The sequence below is a fragment of the Lygodium microphyllum genome, chromosome 22 (genome assembly GCF_053477565.2).
Source record: "Lygodium microphyllum isolate KBCC chromosome 22, Lygodium_microphyllum_v1.1.10, whole genome shotgun sequence".
In the NCBI taxonomy this organism is placed as follows: domain Eukaryota; kingdom Viridiplantae; phylum Streptophyta; class Polypodiopsida; order Schizaeales; family Lygodiaceae; genus Lygodium; species Lygodium microphyllum.
Genome location: NC_141156.1, coordinates 125,320,345 through 125,340,547, shown reverse-complemented (window position 1 = coordinate 125,340,547; position 20,203 = coordinate 125,320,345). Strand labels below are relative to the sequence as shown.

General features: G+C 47.1%; 1 protein-coding gene across 2 annotated transcripts in view; it reads right to left on the bottom strand.

Annotated features, from left to right (window-relative positions):
- Window positions 1–20,203, bottom strand: part of LOC148017584 (uncharacterized) — a 121,338-nt gene that overhangs the window by 45,595 nt on the left and 55,540 nt on the right. For both annotated transcript variants that reach the window (XM_087662928.1, XM_087662929.1), the window contains 2 exons: window positions 14,034–14,390; window positions 12,967–13,818 (listed from right to left, as the gene is read on the bottom strand). In XM_087662928.1, the coding sequence (XP_087519054.1) occupies window positions 12,967–13,818; window positions 14,034–14,390 (1,209 nt within the window). The remainder of the gene's footprint in view (window positions 1–12,966; window positions 13,819–14,033; window positions 14,391–20,203) is intronic.

The window sequence follows — 20,203 nt, the reverse complement described above, 5'->3', positions numbered from 1 at the left end:
CCATCAAAGACGGATCCCAAGTGCTATGACCACTAGTCGGAGTGCAACAGACAAAGAAAACACTGAACGTTGATCACCAGCGGGTTAGGATACTAAGGCGACAATAGTGGATGATGCCTATATGATGTGGGTGGCAGGAGAAAGCTGCAAGCGTAGCAATGAACCTGCTAGCAGAAGGATAGAGATAGTCACCAGCTTTTACTAGGTGGAGAGAAGGACCAAACGCAGGTTGCAAACTGTTGCTTGACGCAGACGAAGGGCTGCCACCTGAAACTTGGGATTGTAGAGTCCAAACGCAAGCAACAAGAGGGGTTAGCAATGACAACGATGCCGAACGCAACCAGAGGGAGGGTGCCAAACATTGGGCAGCAATAATGGATGAAGATACCAATTTCACTGGAGGAGCTATGGAAGATGTGGCAGCTATTCTCAGGGGGGTATGCGGGCAAGAAGCCATGTGGGGGTGGGGGGGGTATCACCAACCGGAGTTGCCTGCCTGCATCACAAAAAACAGGTCCTGGCCACCCCAAGTGCGCATGAATGACAATGGAGCTCCTATCAAGCCCTGCACTCGCCCTGCACCGGATCCCAACGACTGCGGAGGGAGTGGATGATGGAGGTCCAGAGCTCTGCTAAGGTCGCCTGTACTAAAAGTCTCTCTCCGTTGAAAGCCTCCTGACACCACGCCTTACAAATATGCCATCCAGTAAGACTCCTTATGATCTCCCATATCTCCGAACCGTCTGATATGGGCTCCAGTACCTGGCAGATGGGTAGAGCCTCCACCAAACCGACCACTGCGCACGACCCTGCCTCGATAATGAATATCGTGTCCTACATCCCAGCCTCATACAGAAGGTGACGGCCCTAGCTAACTGTCTGCCAACAGAAAGCTCCCCATGAGATACATCCAAGGCTGGGTGCTATGCGGCGAAAGATGCGGCATGCTCCTCTCCACACAAGCTGCACCTCTCACATGACCAAAGGCAGTGCTTTGGGGTTTCCAGAGGCTGCTGTGTGCAGCGCTTACAACCTCCCTCCTGTATCTGGGCAAGCCAACTTCCCACAACCAAGCCTCCATGTGCCACTAGCCACAAGAAATACGACACCCTCCTAGGCCTCCAACTATCCCATAAGTAGCACCAAAAGGTCTGTCAGAAAGGCTCCGTAATGTTGTGCTCCGCCCAGTGCCTGCTACGTGACGGCGCCCAATACATATCCTCCTGCATCAATACGTGTCTGTCAATTGTAGGAGTGTACTCTAGAAACCTCGGTGGCTTCTTGGCGACCGCAGTGACCGGCCATAGCCACTCTCCTGGATCCCACTCCAGCTCATCAAGTGGTCTGCCCTCCCAGATCCAAAGGCCACTCCTTGAGCTCCTTCCAGAAAACATAGCGGTCCAGTTCACATGTCTTCCCCTGAAGGCCCACTATCCGAATCCTCCTCCACGAGAGGGCAGCTATCCCCTCATCCTGCTGCCCTCTGAGATGCCCCCCCTCCTAAACGGCGAAGAAAGTCCCCTGCAGGGTGCCGCCCACTCTACTTGCCACCTGTAGGGGAAAGCTTGCCAGTAAAAACCTAGCTGCCCATACCTCCCTGGGCTCTATCAGCTCTCGTATCGGAGGAGCAAGCCACTCCAAAGATATGGCTGCATCTATCTCCCTTCTCCTCAACTCCACTCCTCTTTGGCAACCTGATACTCGCTGCAGCACCTCCTCATCCGCCATCCTGTACACCTCCCGCCATGTCCTGATGGTATGAGCCAGGCCGGCCTCCCAACCAACCCACTGGGTGTGGGGGCACTCGCCGATCTATGCCCCTTCCCGATCTTTGACCTAGGGGTTCCAGATCACCGGCTGATGGTCTATCTCTTCCTAGCATCCTGGGGAGCTGTAGATCAGGGCCTTCCCGAGGCCTTGCCACACGCAGAGTAAGCTGCGTAGGAAAGGTAATCTGGGGGGTGATCTAGGCTGACGTGAAGATCCATCTCAAGGACGGCCTCCACTCACCGCCAAGCCTCGATCTACAGTCCTGAAGACCCTCCTACAATAAGACCTTCCAGGTCTGCCCACTTGGTGTGAGGCCGCGGACAACTAGCTTGCCCAACAGGGCCATACTCTGATACTCTAGGTCTATGATCCCAAGCCCTCCCTCTGACCAATGTCGTATGATGGTCACCCACGCCACCTTGGCCCTGGAATCCCTGGAACCATCTGACCTTGACCAAAGGAAATTCCGTACTAGGCGGCGAAGCTGCACTACGCATGAGAAGGAGAAGCACCAACACGAGGCGATGTACCAGGCCGTCGCTAGGAGGACTTGGTTAACCACCAGGGCTCGGCCGGCTAGTGAGAGGCGAGCCGTGCTCCACTAGGTCAGTTTCCTCCGAATAGAGTCAAGAACAAGAAGAAACTGCTGGGCAGGAGTGATGTCAAGTCCCACCAAGAATCCTAGGTACCCGACGGTCTATCCTCTACTCACCCATCTAAATCCCAGGTGGACGCTCCACTCCGTGCTAGAGTCCGGGTCTGTGAGGAAACCGACCGACTTTCACCAGTTGATTTTCGCTCCCGCTGCAAAACAGAACATGTCAAGAGCCAACCTCACTCTCTCCAGCATCAACTCATCATCCTCAATGTAGAGTGTTGTATCATCTGTTTACTCTGAGTCTAACAACTCGGTCTCCTCTCTCACTGGAAGTCGGAGGCCGCGTAATCCGCTCACATGTGACCTGAGGAAGTGAGACATCGCCTCTGCAAAGAGTAGAAACAGGTATGGGGCCAGGGGGCAGCCCTGTCAAACCGATCTCTCAAGCTGAAACTCCTCTCCTCGCCTTCCGCCTATGAGAACACTGCTAGTGGCCAATTTGTAAAGGGCGGATAACCCGCGAATCCAAACCTGGGGGAATTCCAACCTCACCATGGTGCCCTCTAGGAAATCCTAGTCCACCCTGTCATAAGCTTTCTCGAAATCCAAGAGTAGTACAGCCAGTCTCTGCCCACTGTGCTGAGCCCACTTTGTCGCCTCAAAGAAGGTAAATACATTTACGGGGCGTAGTCTCCTACCAATCATCTTTTCCAGTGCCTTATAGGCCACTAACAATAAGGTGATCGGTCTCCACTAGAAAAGCTCCAACCGCTCTCTCCCTTTGGGGAGAAGTCTGATAAGGCCTGCTAAAAGACTCCCTGGTATCTGTCCTAAAGTGAAAATCTCCTGGAAGGCCATCAGTAGGGTCCTTCACCACTTCCCAATAGGTAGTGAAAAAGGCCTGAGAGAGGCCATCCTCTCCCGGGCATTTCTACCCATCCTGTGTATGGAAAGCCTCCTCTAGTTCCTCTGTGAAGGGGGCTAGAAGAGAGCATCCCATCTCCTCTATGACGAGAGACGGGATGCGATCCGAGACCTAATGTCTACATCTCTGTCCTCTAGCTGAAGCTATCCCCTGTTGGAAAAGACGCGCGTAATAGTCGGTGGCAATCTCCATCACCTCATCTGGGCTAAAACAAGTCCTTCCATACTGATCCCAAAGGCTGCGTATCTACTCTCCTGAGGTGCGAGACTAGTGAACCTGGAAGAACTTCCTACACATCATATCCCCCTTCCGCGCCCAGAAGCCTGCCAAGGTTCAGAAAGAGAACTCCGAGCACCTATCCTCTATGCCAACAATGGCTGCTCGCGCGTGCACCTCCTGTGCGTAGAGGGTGGGATCCCCTGGTGCCTCCTATAATAATCTCTGCGTGGCTACAAGGTCTCACCGGAGTGCTCTCTCCTCCTCCCAGCTCTGCTACCTAGCCTGTATGGCTGCCTCTTGGCAGATTCTACTTGACTCGGCTAGGACCTTTGCAACCTCCTCTACTATCTGGTCCCTCCTGTCCCACTCCTTAGTCCAAATCTACTCAATCTATCTCATCACCTCCTCCCTCCTATCGATCGAGTCAGGGATCCGACAGGATGGTGTGTCTAGGGCGGATGCTAGGAGATCAAGTGTCAGGAGAACCGGGCAATGATCGCGGACAACGTGGTGCCTGCCAACTGCTCAATCTGGCCTCCACGAGAGCCTCCCCACTCTCCCACATAAAACCTATCCAACTACTCTAGCAAGACTCCACCTAGCCGCCTATATCCCCAAGAGAAGTCCAACGATCTCTCCCTCCTGTGGAAGGCAGGGTCTCTCCATGCATCGCATGCTCCTACTACCAGTAGAAAGACCTCCCATGCCTCCTGCTCCTCCCCAGCCATGCCCTGGTAGTTTCTGCCTCTGCCTTGTTGGTCCTCCAAAGCCTCCAGGTTATTGAAGTCACCTCCAATGATCCAGGAGTCCACCTCTGGGAGTCCATCCCCGATCTCCACCCAAACCTTGTTGTGTGCCCTAACCTCCGTAAGGGCATAGATATTGAGGACTCCAAGGCACAAGTCTCCAATATCCAATCTGATCCATAGAACCCTCCCTTCCACTATCGTCCCATGGTCACTGTTGGAAGAGAGGGACACAGCTGAGAGAGATGGAGGTCGAGCAGGAGTGAGCGTGAGTGTGACAGCTAGAGAGAGTGTGAGTAGAGTGAAAGTACGAATCGATAAGAGTGTGCCAACAAAGAATAAAATGTATATATACTTAGGGCATGTAAAGGATGTGTTCACATGTACAATGTGTGTGTACTATACACGGAGGTTACCAGGCCTTTATATCCCAACAACCTCCCACTTAAGGTCCGATATGAACCTCTAGCTAACCAACTCCCACTAATCGAATACAATGCTCGTGCTGAGCTTTGCTTAGACTTTTAGTGAGAACATCTGCAGGGTTATCTTGTATTTTAATCTTGGTCAATGTGATTTGACCATCTTCGAGAATCTGTCTGATGAAGTGATATCGCACATCTATATGCTTTGTGCGTGAATGATACATGGCATTCTTAGCCAGATACACAGCACTCTAGCAATCACATCCCAAAACTGCAATATCCATAGACATGCCGAGATCATCTGCAAGTCTGCTCAACCATATAGCTTCCTTAGAAGCTTCAGTAAGCTGATATGTATTCAGCTTCAATGGTACTCAGTGAAACAATGTTCTGCAACCTGGAACACCAAGAAACAGCCCCACCAACAACTGTAAAGACATACCCATTGGTGGACCTACGAGTGTCCAAGTCACTTGCCATGTCTGCATCACAATAACCCTGCAAACTAAGTGCACCCTGCCCATAGCAAATACTTTTTCTTTGTGTATCCTTAAGGTATCAAAGAATACACTTAACAACCTCCCAATGTGCTTTGACAGGATTTGACATAAACCTGCTAACAACTCCTACTGCATGAGTAATGTTTGGACGAGTAGCAACCATAGCATACATAAGAGAGCCACAAGCTGATGCGTAAGGAACTCCCTTCATAGCATTTGCTTCCACGTCATCTTTCGGGCTATTGGCTTTGCTAAGCTTGAGATAAGTAGGTAAGGGTACCCCAAAAGGCTTAGCTTTAACCATGTTAAATCTGTCCAGTACCTTTCCAATGTACTTTTCTTGAGATAAAAACAACAAGTTCTGTATTCTATCTCTACGAATCCTCATGCCCAAAATATGCTCTACATTTCCCAAATCTTTCATGGAGAAAGCTGATTTCAACTGATTTTTGAGAGCATCCAAGCTAGTCTTTCTTTTCCCAACTAGTAACATATCATCGATATACAAAACAAGTATGATGGGGCTGCCATTTGTATCCTTTTTCATGTACAAGCAATGATCTGCATAGTTGTGTGTAAACTCATGAGATAGCATAAAAGTGCCAAACTTTTTGTACCACTGCCATGGTGCTTGCTTCAGCCCATAAAGCTGCGTTTTAGCTTACACACCATCTGCTCTTTTCCAGGAACTACAAAGCCCTCGGGTTGTTTTATGTAGATTTCCTCATCAATGACACCATGCAAAAAAGCTGTTTTTACATCCATTTGATACAACTCTAAATCCAAAACAGCAGTAAGAGCAAAAAGCGCACGTAAAGTGGTCATCTTCACAACAGGTGAGAAGACCTCTTGGAAGTCAATTCCTTCCTTTTGTGCATAACCTTTGGCAATTAGCCTTGCCTTGTACTTGGATTTCCCATCAACTGTCTTGACTAGAGGAAGAGGATAAAAGGGATTTTTTTTTTTAAAGCGAAGGGAGGGGGTCCGTTGACCTGCGGTCCGTCACGTCACGACTGACGCAACACCTTTCGCTGGGTCATCTGCTGCCTGGTCGCTGCTCGTCTGTCGTTGCTTGCCCGTCGCCAACCAGTGACTAACACCTGTCTTCTCGTCTGCGTCTACTAGTCAAGACTGACTAGCCCACTCTTATGCCGAGTCGCCTGCCGCCCGACTACCCTACACACGACTGCCTGTCAATTCTAGGCCGTTGACCTGCCACTGCCCATTGGCCGTTGCTGCTTGGTTTCTCTGGTGCCTAGTCAGCTGGACTCCACTGGCCTTCTACCTCGAGCTACCTCCACGACGTGTCAGCTATGCCTTGCTCTCGAGAAGCATACCTTGGGCTCTGATACCAGTTGTTGGAAGAGAGGGGCACAGCTGAGAGAGATGGAGGTCGAGTAGGAGTGAGTGTGAGTGTGACGGCTGGAGAGAGTGTGAGCAGAGTGAAAGTACGAATCGATAAGAGTGTACCAACAATGTGTTGGTACACAAAGAATAAAATGTATTTATACTTAGGGCACGTAAAGGGTGCGTTCACATGTACAATGTGTGTGTACTATACACGGAGGTTACCGGGCCTTTATATCCCAACAATCTCGTACACGGGCGGTGAGACCCGAGCCAATAGATGTGCATACGCCTCCACTCCAGCCGTGGGCACCTATGGCGTGCTCCCAATAAGTGTGCGAGCTGCCCGGAAGTACCTTCCCTACCTGTTGGGCCTGGGTGGGGGTGAGCATGTGCTCTTGTAGAAGTAAGATGTTGATCCATTCGGCAAGGGCAGGCTGTAGCTCATGCCGCACAATCAACTTCTTGGAACCACGTGCCCCACTGTAGTGGAGACTACTCACATTCCAAGATGCAAGGTGTAAGCTCATGGGGAAACCTATGACGACTGACCGAACAGGCATCTTTTTGGTGTGGAGGCTACTGATGAGGAGGAGAAACTATGAGGCATACAAGTACGCTTTGCCGCCGGTCTGGATGGCGAACTCCGGTCCCCCATGGTGGCCCTCGACCGGACCAAAGGGGTGATAGATGCTCCAAGTGGTACTATCAATGCATCTATCAACCATGCTGAGAGTCATGACTCTATACACCAATAGAAACGCGCTTGTGCCAGGGGCCACTCAATCACATCCCTCGGGGCTCTCCACTATGGAGGGGCTTGAAAGATAATGCTTAAGTGTGGGGATTCGACACCAGCCCACCAATTAATGTCCATCATGCAACCAGGCCACTGCTGTGCAAACAATGCTAGTCCTTCTTCCCCCATCCACTGGGAGATGTGGTCCGCCACCTAACTCTTCAACCCCTCCTCTATCTGTGTAGTCGTCCACTCCCCTGAGTGAGAGGACTGAAGAAAGAAAGCGTAGTTTGGTCCATCCAGTGGTGCTAGTAGATGGACCTTGCCCCTCCTTGACTTACGAACCACAAAGATCCCCACCTCTAGAGGTAGTGGAAACTCTCCGCGCTCCGCAACTCTTAGGTTGGGCCATGGGCCACTGCGGAAGAACTGTTGCAACAGTTGTGCCTGTCTTGGGATAGTATGACGGACGGCAGGGGCGAATGAGCTGGTGGTTGTATGGAAGGGGAAAGACTGCTAGTGCGAGGAGGATGTAGGCGTGTGTGGCTCATCACCTCCTGTGGAAGGAGGGGGGGTGGGTCTAGAGTGGATCACTTGAACCGGGTGTGGATCAGGGGGGGTGCTCAGTAGGGGAGGTGGTGGAGGGGAAGAGGATCGAGGGATGGTGGGATGGACGGAGGTGCATGGCGCGGGTGTGTGTGTGTGTGTGTGTGTTGGGGGGGGGAGGGGGGAGAAGCATGGGATGTGGGGATAGGTGTGGGGGCTGTGGGATCTCAAGAACAATAGCCTCCAACTCGGCTTCCATAGCCTTCCGCCAATGATCAGACTGCAAAGCCTCCTTCACTGAAGTGGACTCACGATCCTGCATAACACGGGTCACCAAACAATAGTTGGAGCAAACAAGCTCTGAAAAACGTGCCCGGTTTCTTAGTGACCTCCGCAGTCCATCCTGCAGTTCCCACTCCTCAGGGACCCCCTCGATCCCTGAATCGCGGAGTGTGTCATGGGCCCAACGAGGAGGAGGCCGGACCTCTCCCCGTCGCTCTCCGTTTGCTGAAGACTCGGGAACATCAACCAGCGGAAGCTCCTCGGGGGTGGCCGGGGGAAGTGAAGACTCTAAATCAGAAAAAGAATCTCCATCAAAAGACTCTAGCTCCAAAGGAATTGTCTCGGGAGCCCAACTCTCCCCTGGATCTCCAAAAACGGGGTGCTCCTCACCTCCCTCTGTGGCCGGAACTTCCACGAACCACACATCTCGGCTCATGTAGACATCCCACTTGATGGGATCAAACAGACGATAACCTTGGGAATAGGAGTTGTAACCAACAAAAACCTGTCGTCGAGAAGCCGCCTAGAACTTGTCACGATGTGTCTTCGGGATGTGCACATAAGCGTCACACCCAAAGATTCTGAAATAAGAGACATCACGCTTAGTCCCAAAGTAAGCCTCAAAAGTGTCATCCTGTCAACGGCAAAAGTGGGAGATTGATTGAGGATATGAACTGCAGTAGCCACTATCTTGGCCCACAAAAACTGAGGTGTTTGTCGATGCTCCATCATGGTGCGCGCCATCTCAATCACACTTTGGTTCTTCTGCTCCAAAATGCCATTCTCTTGGGGAGTGCAGGTATTAGCAAACTCCTCGTGAATGCCCCTATCTGCACAAAAACGAGCAAACTCATTAGACATAAATTCACCTCCCTTGTCTGAACACAAGGTCTTCAATCGCCGACCAGAACGGTTCTCCCTAAAGAGAAGCCAATCCTTGAAGTGAGAGAAAGCCTCTGACTTCAAAGTCAAGAAATAGGCCCAAGTCATCCTGTCGTAGTCATCTACGATCAACATGAAGTACAAACTCCCCTTCAAGGACTCCATCCTCATCGGGCCACAAAGATCCGTAGATACAAGCTCTATGGGTGAAGTAGACCACCGCAAAGATTTGTTGGGAATCGCATCTCGATGCAATTTCCCACGAATGCAAGAGACACATGGCTGATGGCTCACCACTATGTCCGGCAAAAACGATCCCCGCGATGCCTTCTGAAGGTACTCATAGTTCAAGTGGCCAAACCGAGCATGCCAAAGCTCGGACTGTGTCTAAGAGGTAAGAAGAAGAGAGGTAAGAGCTGTGGAAGGCTTCAACTTGTAGATGCCATCCTCCTCATACCCTGTAGAGAGAACCTTCCTCGATCCACGATCAAGGACGCAAACAGTATCGCTATCAAACTCCACCAAGAGACCAAGAGTACAAATCTTATGGACCGAAAGCAAATGATACCCCAAGCCTGGCACATGCAACACCTCGCAAGTGTGGGTACCACCACATCCATCTGGAATAAGCTGCATCTCACCCCGCGCAGCAATAGACACAGAAGAGTTGTCTCCAATGAGAATCTGCCCACGCCAAGGTCGCAAATGGGCAACACCATCGGAAGGAGACATGTGCCATGAGGCACCACTGTCCACAATCCACTCTCGAGCTTGGGGACTCGAGAGCTGTCATCGCATCATCAGAGTTCTTCAAATAGAGTCCTCAATGACTGCTAAGTGTAGAAAAGCAGCTGATGAGGGTGCAGCCACTACTCCAGAATCCTTCGTGTCCTTCTTCTTGGTGTCCTTTTTATCTTTGTCAGGGCAATCTTTCTTTCAGTGACCAGTCTTACCACAAATATGATAAGTCGATTCCTTCTCCTTGTCCTTCTTGGCTTTGTTGTCCTCCTTCTTCTTTTGGTCCTTCCCCTTCTTCTGAGAGGCTTGATCAACCAAAGCGTCCGATTTGGAAGCATTTTGTCCCTTCAATTGTTTCTCTTAGTACAAGACCATAGGAACCAACTCTTCGGTGGGAAGAGTCGACTCCCGCCCTGATGCAATAAGAGCGGAATAAAAGGTACCAAATCGTGGTGGTAACTGGGACAGTAAAGTGATCGCTATGTCTTCAGAGGAAATAGGCTTCCCCGCATTTTGAACCTGCATGTGAAGCTGCCAAAGCTTGTTAATGTGTTCCCGAAGCGAAGAAGACTTATTCACAAACAAGGTCCGCATCTGCACCTCCAAAGAAACCCTCTTCATCAGGGTCATCCGGTTGTACATCTGGTCGAGCTCCAGCCATATCTCTTGAGCCACCGTCAAGTGCTCGATGTGAGCTATCACGGCTGTGATGCAAGACAGAAACAGAAAAGATCGAATCTTGGCATTCAGTTTATCCCAATGAGACTGGGCCTTGGTCAACTCCGCACGAGCATTGGAAGAGAGTTTAGACTCACCCCTCACCGAGGGCCTGTGAATCTCCTCCATCACCAATTCTGCCAAATCATAAGACTCCAAAATGGCCAACATCATCACCCGCCAGATGCAGTAATTGTCACCATCAAGCTTTTGATCTGATGGAAGAGCCCGTAGGACAAGCATCTTCCTGTCCATTATCGCCTGGAACTCCAAATCAGTCTCTGTAGACATGTTAACCTACAATACCTGCACAAACGCAAAACCAATCCCCCTCTGATTGTGTAAACACAGCCTTCTAGGGCTGGTTCCTCTGCTGCCCAAACCTTCTTCACCCGCCGGAGGCGATGAAAAGGTAAAATCTGCAATGGAAGGCCTTAAACGCAGCCTTTCTCCCCTTCAAACAGCAATAACCTGCAACAAATTCACCGATTAGACTCCTTTCCCGCACGCCCACACTCACTTCCGCCTTGATCCGATGTGCAGCCCTCCCACTCGCCCTCGAATCTTGGAAACGCAGCCTTGTGTCGTGCTGAAATCTCCTCTTCAGATAGGTTCAGCCCTCAGTCAGTCCATCTTCACTGCTCTGATAGCATGTTAGAGTGCAGCAATGCGGAAGCGTAGGACAGGCTGCTAGGTGCAACTTCATGTAGCGAGTGGCCTCTTGCCAAGCCGACACCCAAACTGAATACACTCTACTAGCTGATGTACAAAAGCATGACAACTAAGACATTAACCCGGCTGCCCTCTGATGATTATCTGATGTCCAAGTGAGGAGTTACTGGCCACAATCTGCAACTCTGTACGTATTTTCTTGGCTTTGGAGACCACCACATATACCTTCAGTACCCTTGCACTTGTCACTACATCTGCAAAAGGAACAGGGAGCATGGTGCAAAAGCGACATCTGAAGTCAACCAAATACTGATACTCCACCGCAAGGCCTGGAAAGAGGAGAGGAGAAGGGTGCTGAGGGCACTTAGGATACAAATCCAAAACTAGAGACAGTGAAACCATTATATTATTGGGACCGTGTTAATAGCCTCTTTAGCAGAAACCACAAGTGAGCTATCAACTAGCTCCTATGCTAAATCTGTAGAAGTGAGACGAACCATAAAGATACCTTGTCCCATCAGCACAACCTCAACTATACACAAAGTGCTAATATGAAAGGTAGGGCCGAGCAATCATGAAGTTGTGCCCAAGAAAGTGAGTGACCCACAACCTGTCCATAGATTGCCCTCTCCTGAGTCCTCCAACTTCTCTGTGGCCCAAACCATTCAGAGCTGCTCCTCAAAAACAACCATACACAACGTGTTAGGCTTGGGTGCAACCCAACATTGTACCCGAGGCTTCCATTGCATACACTTCTCCAAGGACCTCCCAAGTGAGCTACCGGCCAACCAAGAGGAGGGAAAGCTGCTACAAAGGGGGAGAGCTGCAAGAACATAAATCAGGGATGGGGGTGGAGAGGCATGAAGAAGCAGAAAAGGAGTGCAGCAGACTGTCACCACAGGCGTGGAGCTAGCTGCAAGGAAGGCAGTCATGTGGCAGTGGCGGTGAGATGGCAGCAAGGATGAAGAGGGCAAAGAGGAGGATAAAGACCATGACAGGCAGGTGGAGCAGAGAGGGGCAGATCAAGAGAGGCAGTAGGGGAGACGCAGGTGGATAAGGCAACAGCAACACGGGCAGCTGCCAGGAGCAAGTGGCAAGGCAGTGAAGGTGGTTGTGACAATAGCAGTAGAGAGCCTATGCATCATCTTCAATTGTACCATGTTCAAAGAGTGAGGACTCCTAGGCCATTTTGGCCTTTTGCAGACATTATACACCTTACTTCTTTCTTTTTTTCCCTCCATTCTGTAATGATTTTATGTTACCATGTAGGAGACCCCAAATGGGGCAAGCCCCTAGCTAGTAGCATACCACATGTGAGATGATTTATGAGTCCATATTTCTTCGTGCATGCACGTGGGGGATAGACTACCCATATGCATGCATGCATCCATAAACACATGCTTCTTTTTGCAAAACCAATGTTCATTATATCACAAATGTACAAAGAGAATAGTTCATAGCAATGTTTACTCCAAAGAGTTAAAAACCAGAGGTGAAATAGATCAAGACAAGAAGCATCTGCATCACCGAGCTTATAGCTATTATATAAGAATTTCTACAGCATTTGCAAAAGTGGCCGTAGCACTGAAATGACTGGATTACCAGGTATGCATGTGCTTAAACATATATGTATAGATGGACACATATGTGCACACATGAGAACGTGGATGGATAATTGCAAGCATAGTTGCTGCTAATACATGTACATGCATGAATGTGGATCTTGATTGATAATTAAGTCGGCACATATGCTTCATATCTTAGCTGTCCAATTATTGGTTATAAAATATACTCTGCAGGTGTACAGTTAAGCTGAGTTGACAGAAACCAACAATTGTAAGCCTAGTTATTTTATTATACCTTGTGACTCAACATGTCTGCCCCTATGATTTTGAGCTCTTCTGTAAGCTGTCGGATTTCCATGTCCGTCTGATCTTCGCTTACTTCCTTCCTGCTCAATGCTCTGCCATCAGTGTCTACTTCGGATAAAGCTTCGGGATCCATCTTTCTGGGTTTGCTTGTAGTGAGCTTTGCATGTTCAAAAATAGGGGACTGGTAGACGTAACTATATTTCTCATACACTCCATCATCCCAACAATTAGTTTGGATAGCCTTTTCAACGTGCTTCACATCTTTGTGGTTTCGTGCTGATTCTAGGTTTCCTTTAACTGCACCTTTGTCAATCTCTACTCTCTTTAGTTTTCTCTCAAGTTCCTGAAAAGCATCTTCTGCAGTCTTCAGTTGTAACTCTCGTTGTCGCACTTGTAGTAGTAGACATCCCTCCTCTTTCGATAATGTGTTTCTCCCCTGTAAGAAATGTTTTCCATCTTGCAAGATCTCAAAGCTCCTCCAAAGTCTAGAGCATTTACCAGAAGGGCCCGACTGTTCCTCTTTCTTCTCTAGTATCTCATGTTTTTCTAATATATCCATTTGTCTACTCACAACATCGGAAGGCAATCTTGGTGTGAGCACCTTTTCACAAACTACTTCTTGCAGACTTTTGGGAGAGGCTGGTGTTCTACTAATAAGAGCTGCAAACTTGCCCCTCACTTCCTGCAGCTCTCTTTTGGCAGCTTCGCTTTTTAGCTTCTCTTTCTCAAAAAGATCTTGTAATCTGACCCTCTCAGCCTCTTTTTGTTCTAGTTCTTCATCAAATTTCAAGTGTAGTTTGGTACGTTCATCAAGCAACTGTAAAAGTCTACTCTCTGCAGCCTGACAAGATTTTCATAAAGCATCTGTTAAAGCATAACCGGTCCATTTCAACCAATGTTTTATCCTGTAAAACTGTCTTTCCTCCAATGATCTAGTAAGTAGTTTATTTCAGTTATATAAAGTGGAATCATGTTGATAAATGTGCACACTCACGTAGGCTTGCTGATACAATTAGAGATGTATGAGGTTGCATTCAGGTTGAAAGAATCATTTACCTCTGCTGATACTTCATACAACCTTGCCTTCTCTTCTGCAGCAAGACGAGCTTCCACTTCAGCTGTTAGTCTTTTCTTATCCTTTTCCTGAACAGATAAAAGGTGCTTTGGAGAAGCCTCCTTTTCAAGACTTGAACGTTGCATACAATTCGGTGTTCCCAAGTCTCTCAAGAACTCATCATAATCTTTTTTCACTTGTTCCAGATCCTTTTTTGAAGATTCATGCCTGGATTTTTCTAGCTCCAGCTGCTGATGCACTCTCAAAGTACCACTTATGGCTTGTGGAAATGACTCTTTATAGATTATTTCTGTCTCAGAATTTAAACTTTCCAGCACAAAGTTTCCAGTGTCACAAGCCTAAAAAAATTAAGCCAATTTTTAATAAAAGAATTTGACTTAACAAGCTTTTCTGTTTATTTTAGTAATCATCCTATGCACAGAACAGTAAACAATCATTTGTGCTGCCCTCATTGCTGCTGCTGAGCTGGCTATGGGGGATGACCACCCCTCTCTTTTCCTAGATGCACCATCATTGTACCAGACGGGCATCTTGATATGCTTCAAGGAAATATTTCGCGCCTTAAATTCAACAGTTAAAATATGCAGTGCAAGAAACTGGCACAATCTACTCCTATTCAGAGTAACTGAAGGGCTGTTGATCATGATTGTAATTGACATTGTGTTGCATCATCCTTGTTGCTAATGTGTTATTAATTCCTGTAAAATGCATACACCCATCCATTCAACCAGTAAAAATTCGCCTGCAAAAAATTATCCAGAATTTATCTTAAGTGATGATGTCTATTACACCAAAGTGGACATGGCAGGTGGCACAGATACTGGCATTGAGAATCTTGTGTGATCAAAGGTTGAATCTTGCAAGCAACCAATCTTGAAGCAATTAAAAAGGTGTGCTTCTTCAGTAAGTTGTCAATGCATGGACTGCATGAATGTAAAACAATCCATAGAAGCATCAGAGTGGTTGCCAACTACAAGCAAAGCAGGCCCTTGCTCATGGCAGCCAGCAGTACAGGATAGTGAAAAGGTCCAGTAAGATCCTTCAAGCAGTAAATTTTGAGCACCACTCTTTCGGGCAGTGACCAATGCATGGACTAGAGGGAGTTGGGACTAATCATAGTGCATACATGAGGAAAGCTGTGTCAATTTTTTGGAGACAAGGTATATGCATTAACGGTCAAGTTCTAGCCAACCATGCATGCACCATTGCACAATATGTGTTGCATTGCAGAATGCACTCAGGTTGGCACACTGCAAAAGTTTTGAAACCACTGTTTTAGTACTTTTAGGATCTTTTGAAATGCTATATATCAAAATTGAAACGGTATTTGATGGAGTTTTCTTATAACACCACCAACATACTTCCATTGGCAAGGTGCAATTGAGGTAGTTTGATAAAGGAGAAAGGAAAGCCATGAGATACTAAAGGCTCTCCCATCTCCCATGGAGGCTATGGTTGATCTCTTCTTTTTTTTCAAAGAAAGAAAATTCTATTAATAATGCCTAGGAGAAAAAACCCTAAGGCCAAATACAAAGTACAAGGAACTCTGTAAAGAGTAGCTAAGCACACTTCCCTATTAGAATACTAGAGTACCAGTCCTAAAATCTGGAGACCCCATGTTCCCCTACAAACTATCGGACGGTCATGGTTAGACGTGCTAGCCAAGCTTTATGGATCTATACTAGAGCATGAGTTGTGCAAATGGGTAAAGAAGCACCAACATAGGACGTGTGGACAGGCAGGGTTCAAGACATGATATTTTATACTTTGATCACATCCTCACACTCCGAGGCATCGTTGTGGAGAGTAGAGCACAACGGAGGTCAGTATACTGCTACTTTGTGGATTTCTCAAGGCTTTTGACACCATACCCCATGGTAGTGTGCAAATGGGTAAAGAAGCACCAACATAGGACGTGTGGACAGGCAGGGTTCAAGACATGATATTTCATACTTTGATCACATCCTCACACTCCGAGGCATCGTTGCGGAGAGTAGAGCACAAGGGAGGTGAGTATACCGCTACTTTGTGGATTTCTCAAGACTTTTGACACCGTACCCCATGCTAGACTCATGCAAAGACTACAAGAGTTGTGTTAGGGATCCCCCTCGGTCCTAGCCTCAAGCATTGCGCACCGACCATCTCAACACGGCATCTCAAGTAGACACGACACCACAACTCGCCACGACACAGAACATCACAGCTCCCCCTTTCGGCTAGGAACCCACCTCAACACGGTTATGCAGCATGGAAGTCAGCACGACACAGTATCGCTTTGTTACAAGCCAAGCCAACACATCACAACAGTCCACCTTAACACCTCCCCCCAATGGGCAGGGAGTTCACTATGTCACCGTATCTTTTCTGGTGCTCATGCAGTGATGCAACCCCAAAACCCTTCACGGTAGCACAACACCCCACTCACCTCTCGCCCCACAAAATTGAAGCCCATCCCGGAGGTTCTGACTGAGATGAGATAGGGAATACTAGCACTATATGAGTCTGGAGTACGAGCACTAGGAGGTTGTCTGAGAAGATTACTCTACAGAATAAAAAATGAATGCATTCCACATAGTCCACATGTGCCAACAATCCCAAAAGTGCAAAAAGTGAAAGAGAACTTTCATATATAGCTGCACAGGATCTGAGAGCTTGTGCAGTCCAAAAACCCAGTCCTTTAGAGACATCGACATCCCTACCACTCGAGACCAAATAGCAGACACAAAGACCAAACTTTTCTTGCCACAGACAAGGAAGAAATCAATGACTAGACGTTTCTTCACATGTTGTACAAAAGAAACAGCAGCCATTCAAGATATGACATCTCAAGAGTGTAGAGGCAAGAGGAAGAGCACCAACCAACATTTGGCTGATAAAGACGTTGTATTTAAAGGGTTTTTACTTGAGCCAACCCACCATCACCACAAATTTCCTCCAAGTGTTACTTTTATGAAGACCCCAAGTACTGTTGCCCTTCTCAGCCAACCAATCCTTGTCTCATAAAAGCAAGTGGTGTATTTGATTCACTAATGTGTTGCCTAAACACAACAGACCATTAAGCATCCAATCTTACCAACTCTCTCTCTCTCTCTCTCTCTCTCTCTCTCTCTCTCTCTCTAGACAAGCCCATGCGGGACATCTTAAGATGACCATGCTCCATGAGCAGTTCCACACTGCACTTGAACTGCATCTAGATTGTATCAAGTCTGTATACCATTTTGTACCTACTCACCTAGTTCACCATAACACTAGATAGTAGCTTTAGTGGGACTTGGAAAACTTCCCATACATTTTGTATGTAACCTTTTGGTCTCATAGGCCAACTTGGCCTTTTGTAGACGTTAATATAACTTGGCCCCAGACAATATTGGCCTTAGTGACCTGGTCCTTTATCATAAGGTGGCCCACTTGATTAGCTGAAGCCTTTTCCATGGAGTCTTCGTCAAATCCCAAATGACTAGTAGATACATCATTACCACATCTGACACTTTCTTCTTCCTTTTTCTTTACTTCAACACTAGTAGATGCACTTAAAGATGGAATCAACCTTCAAGGTCCCAACCCTACCAAGGATGATAAAAAACAAGGGCAAGAAAGGGCTCTCTAGGCTGCACTATCATCAAAAGGTGGTCCCACAAGTCCCTATAACCTCAAGCGATGCAAAAAAGCCGCCTAACAGTGTGAAAAGACATCAACCCCCGGCAACTCACCAAAGTGACATTAGAAATTAAAGATAAGCCCAGTCATACCATACAATTAAATTTAGGATAAGCCTCTTGCTTCCCATCCCATAAAATCAACTTGGACACTACAAGCAATTCCATTTGAAAAGGGTTAGCAACCAAACGATCCTCCGCAAGGTGCCCCTAGGCCTTTTGAAAAACCAACTTCCACAAGTAGATGAGATGAGCGATCAAGAAGGAAGAGGATAAGGAAAAGGGAGCATCATTATTAAGAATATACCACCAAGAACCACAAATGATCGTATAACCATGAACCATGCCCTGCTCTTCCAAAAAGAACCAGGCAACAAAGACCCAAAGGTGTCAATCAATGCTTGTGGCACGAAAGAGAGACTATCAAAGAGCAACCATGCAAGTGCGCACATCAAGAATATCCTCACCACCCATTCTTTTAGGAGTGCAAGCATGGCTCCAAGAGATCCACGAGATATCCGCATGCAAATTTTCCTTTTTCCAAAGCACAAAGCAAATGTGTCTAGTAAGATCCCTCAAGGTGGAGGAAGTCTAAGGCAAGAGCCGCAAAAAATAAGCGTGGGAAGCATGACGGACTATGCCACTTTAAGGTAGGCATGGAAAGGCTAGGCCTACCATTTCAAGTAAAGAAACTTCGCCTCCAATTTCTAAGAAATCCATTGCAACAATTGCTTGGGCTGAGAATCAATGCCTAGGGGTAACCCAGATGCCGCATAACATTCCCACAAGGGATCACCATCGTGCCATTGCAAAGACTGCAAATCTGGTTTAGGACAGCTGATGAGGGAGGATTTGGCTGCATTGATACAAAGACCAAAGGCTTGCCCAAAAAGCTTCCATACATCCAATGCCTTGTGGAGGTTCTCTCATTCTACTTTGAGGATCATGAACGTGTTATCTACTAACGATTGGCTCACAAAATGTTTGCCAAAGGGAAGAGAGAGACCAGCTAGTTGTCCCGTGTCCACCAAATGAGAGCATGGAGAACTATTTGGGGTGTGTGTGTATGTGTGTATCTCCCTCTTTCTCTTTGCGTACTCAACTCTGTGTGTGTATGTGTGTGTGTGTGTGTGTGTGTGTGTGTGTGTGTGTGTAATCAAGTGACTACCCTAGTGGTGAGTCACGTCACTTATTTTATTAACCCACTAGCCTAGGTTCAAATCTCCCTGTTTCTACACTGAGTGACCACATAGAATGTAGGAATTGAATTCAAGACCTTACGGTCACCATGCATTCAACTTAACCAATTGAGCTACGTCAGTTTGCTCTCTCTCTCTCTCTCTCTCTCTCTCTCTCTCTCTCTCTCTCTCTCTCTCTCCTACATTTACTTTTAGATCATCCACATGTTTTCCTTTTATAGGACATTATTTCACTTTTCAATCTTATAGGCATGTTTTTCATCTTTTCTCATTTCGGATGAGAAACACACAATCATTGTATGTATTGCTTTGGTCTCATAGGCCACATTGGCCTTTAAAAGACGTTAATACACTCTTTCTTTCTCTTTCTCTCTCAATGTGTGTGTGTGTGTGTGTGTGTGTGTGTGTGTGTGTGTTTATATCATATCGTATCAAATCACAAGAGTACAAAAGTTAAATCACAAGAAAGATATAAAAGTCATTGCAGAGAAGCAAAAGAGATTGCCATATGCCAACAAGCTAATGCCTCCCTAGGGAGAATATCAACATGCTAAACGAGATCTAACTTCCTATATAGAAGACCCTTGATACTAGCAACATGTCCCTAGATGCCTATGGTGGAGTCAATGATGAAAGCATTCCAAGTGAATCAATTATGCCAACAACCCCAAAATCTGAAAAAATGGAACAAAATCTTCATGTGTGCTTATGTTGGAGTGGGATATTTAGCCCTGGCAAGAACATAGTTAAAGGGGCATAGCGATATGCCAACCACAGCTCTCAAAATATCCAACAAGAGGATCCAGATTTCCCCGGCTAAAGGACAGGAAATAAATCTATGACGAGGATTTCACATTGGTCGTGCGAAAAAAGTAATTGCATTCAATATTTAGTACTTTGAAAGAGCTGAGGCAAGGGGAAGTCCACCAATGAGCACTCTCCAAAGAAAAACCTCACATTTGAGTAGTCTTGTTCAACCAACCTTCCATCACAGTCATTTTTCACCAAGTCTTAGATTTATGTATACCCCAAACCAAATTGACTTTGGTCACCAGTCAATGATGATCCTTAATCATGAGATGATATACCTGATTGGCCAAGGCCTTTTGAAGATTAAGATGGCTAGCAAGATCTCAAACTTGCCGAGGAAAATCAGAGTCACATGCAGGAAAGGGTTGCATAGGCTACACCACCCTCTCAATCTAGCCCCATAAGTCACGGTATCCACAAGGAATCTCTCTCTCTTTTTTTCGTGAAGATAATTAAATTAAGTAAATATTTTACATCAGACCATCA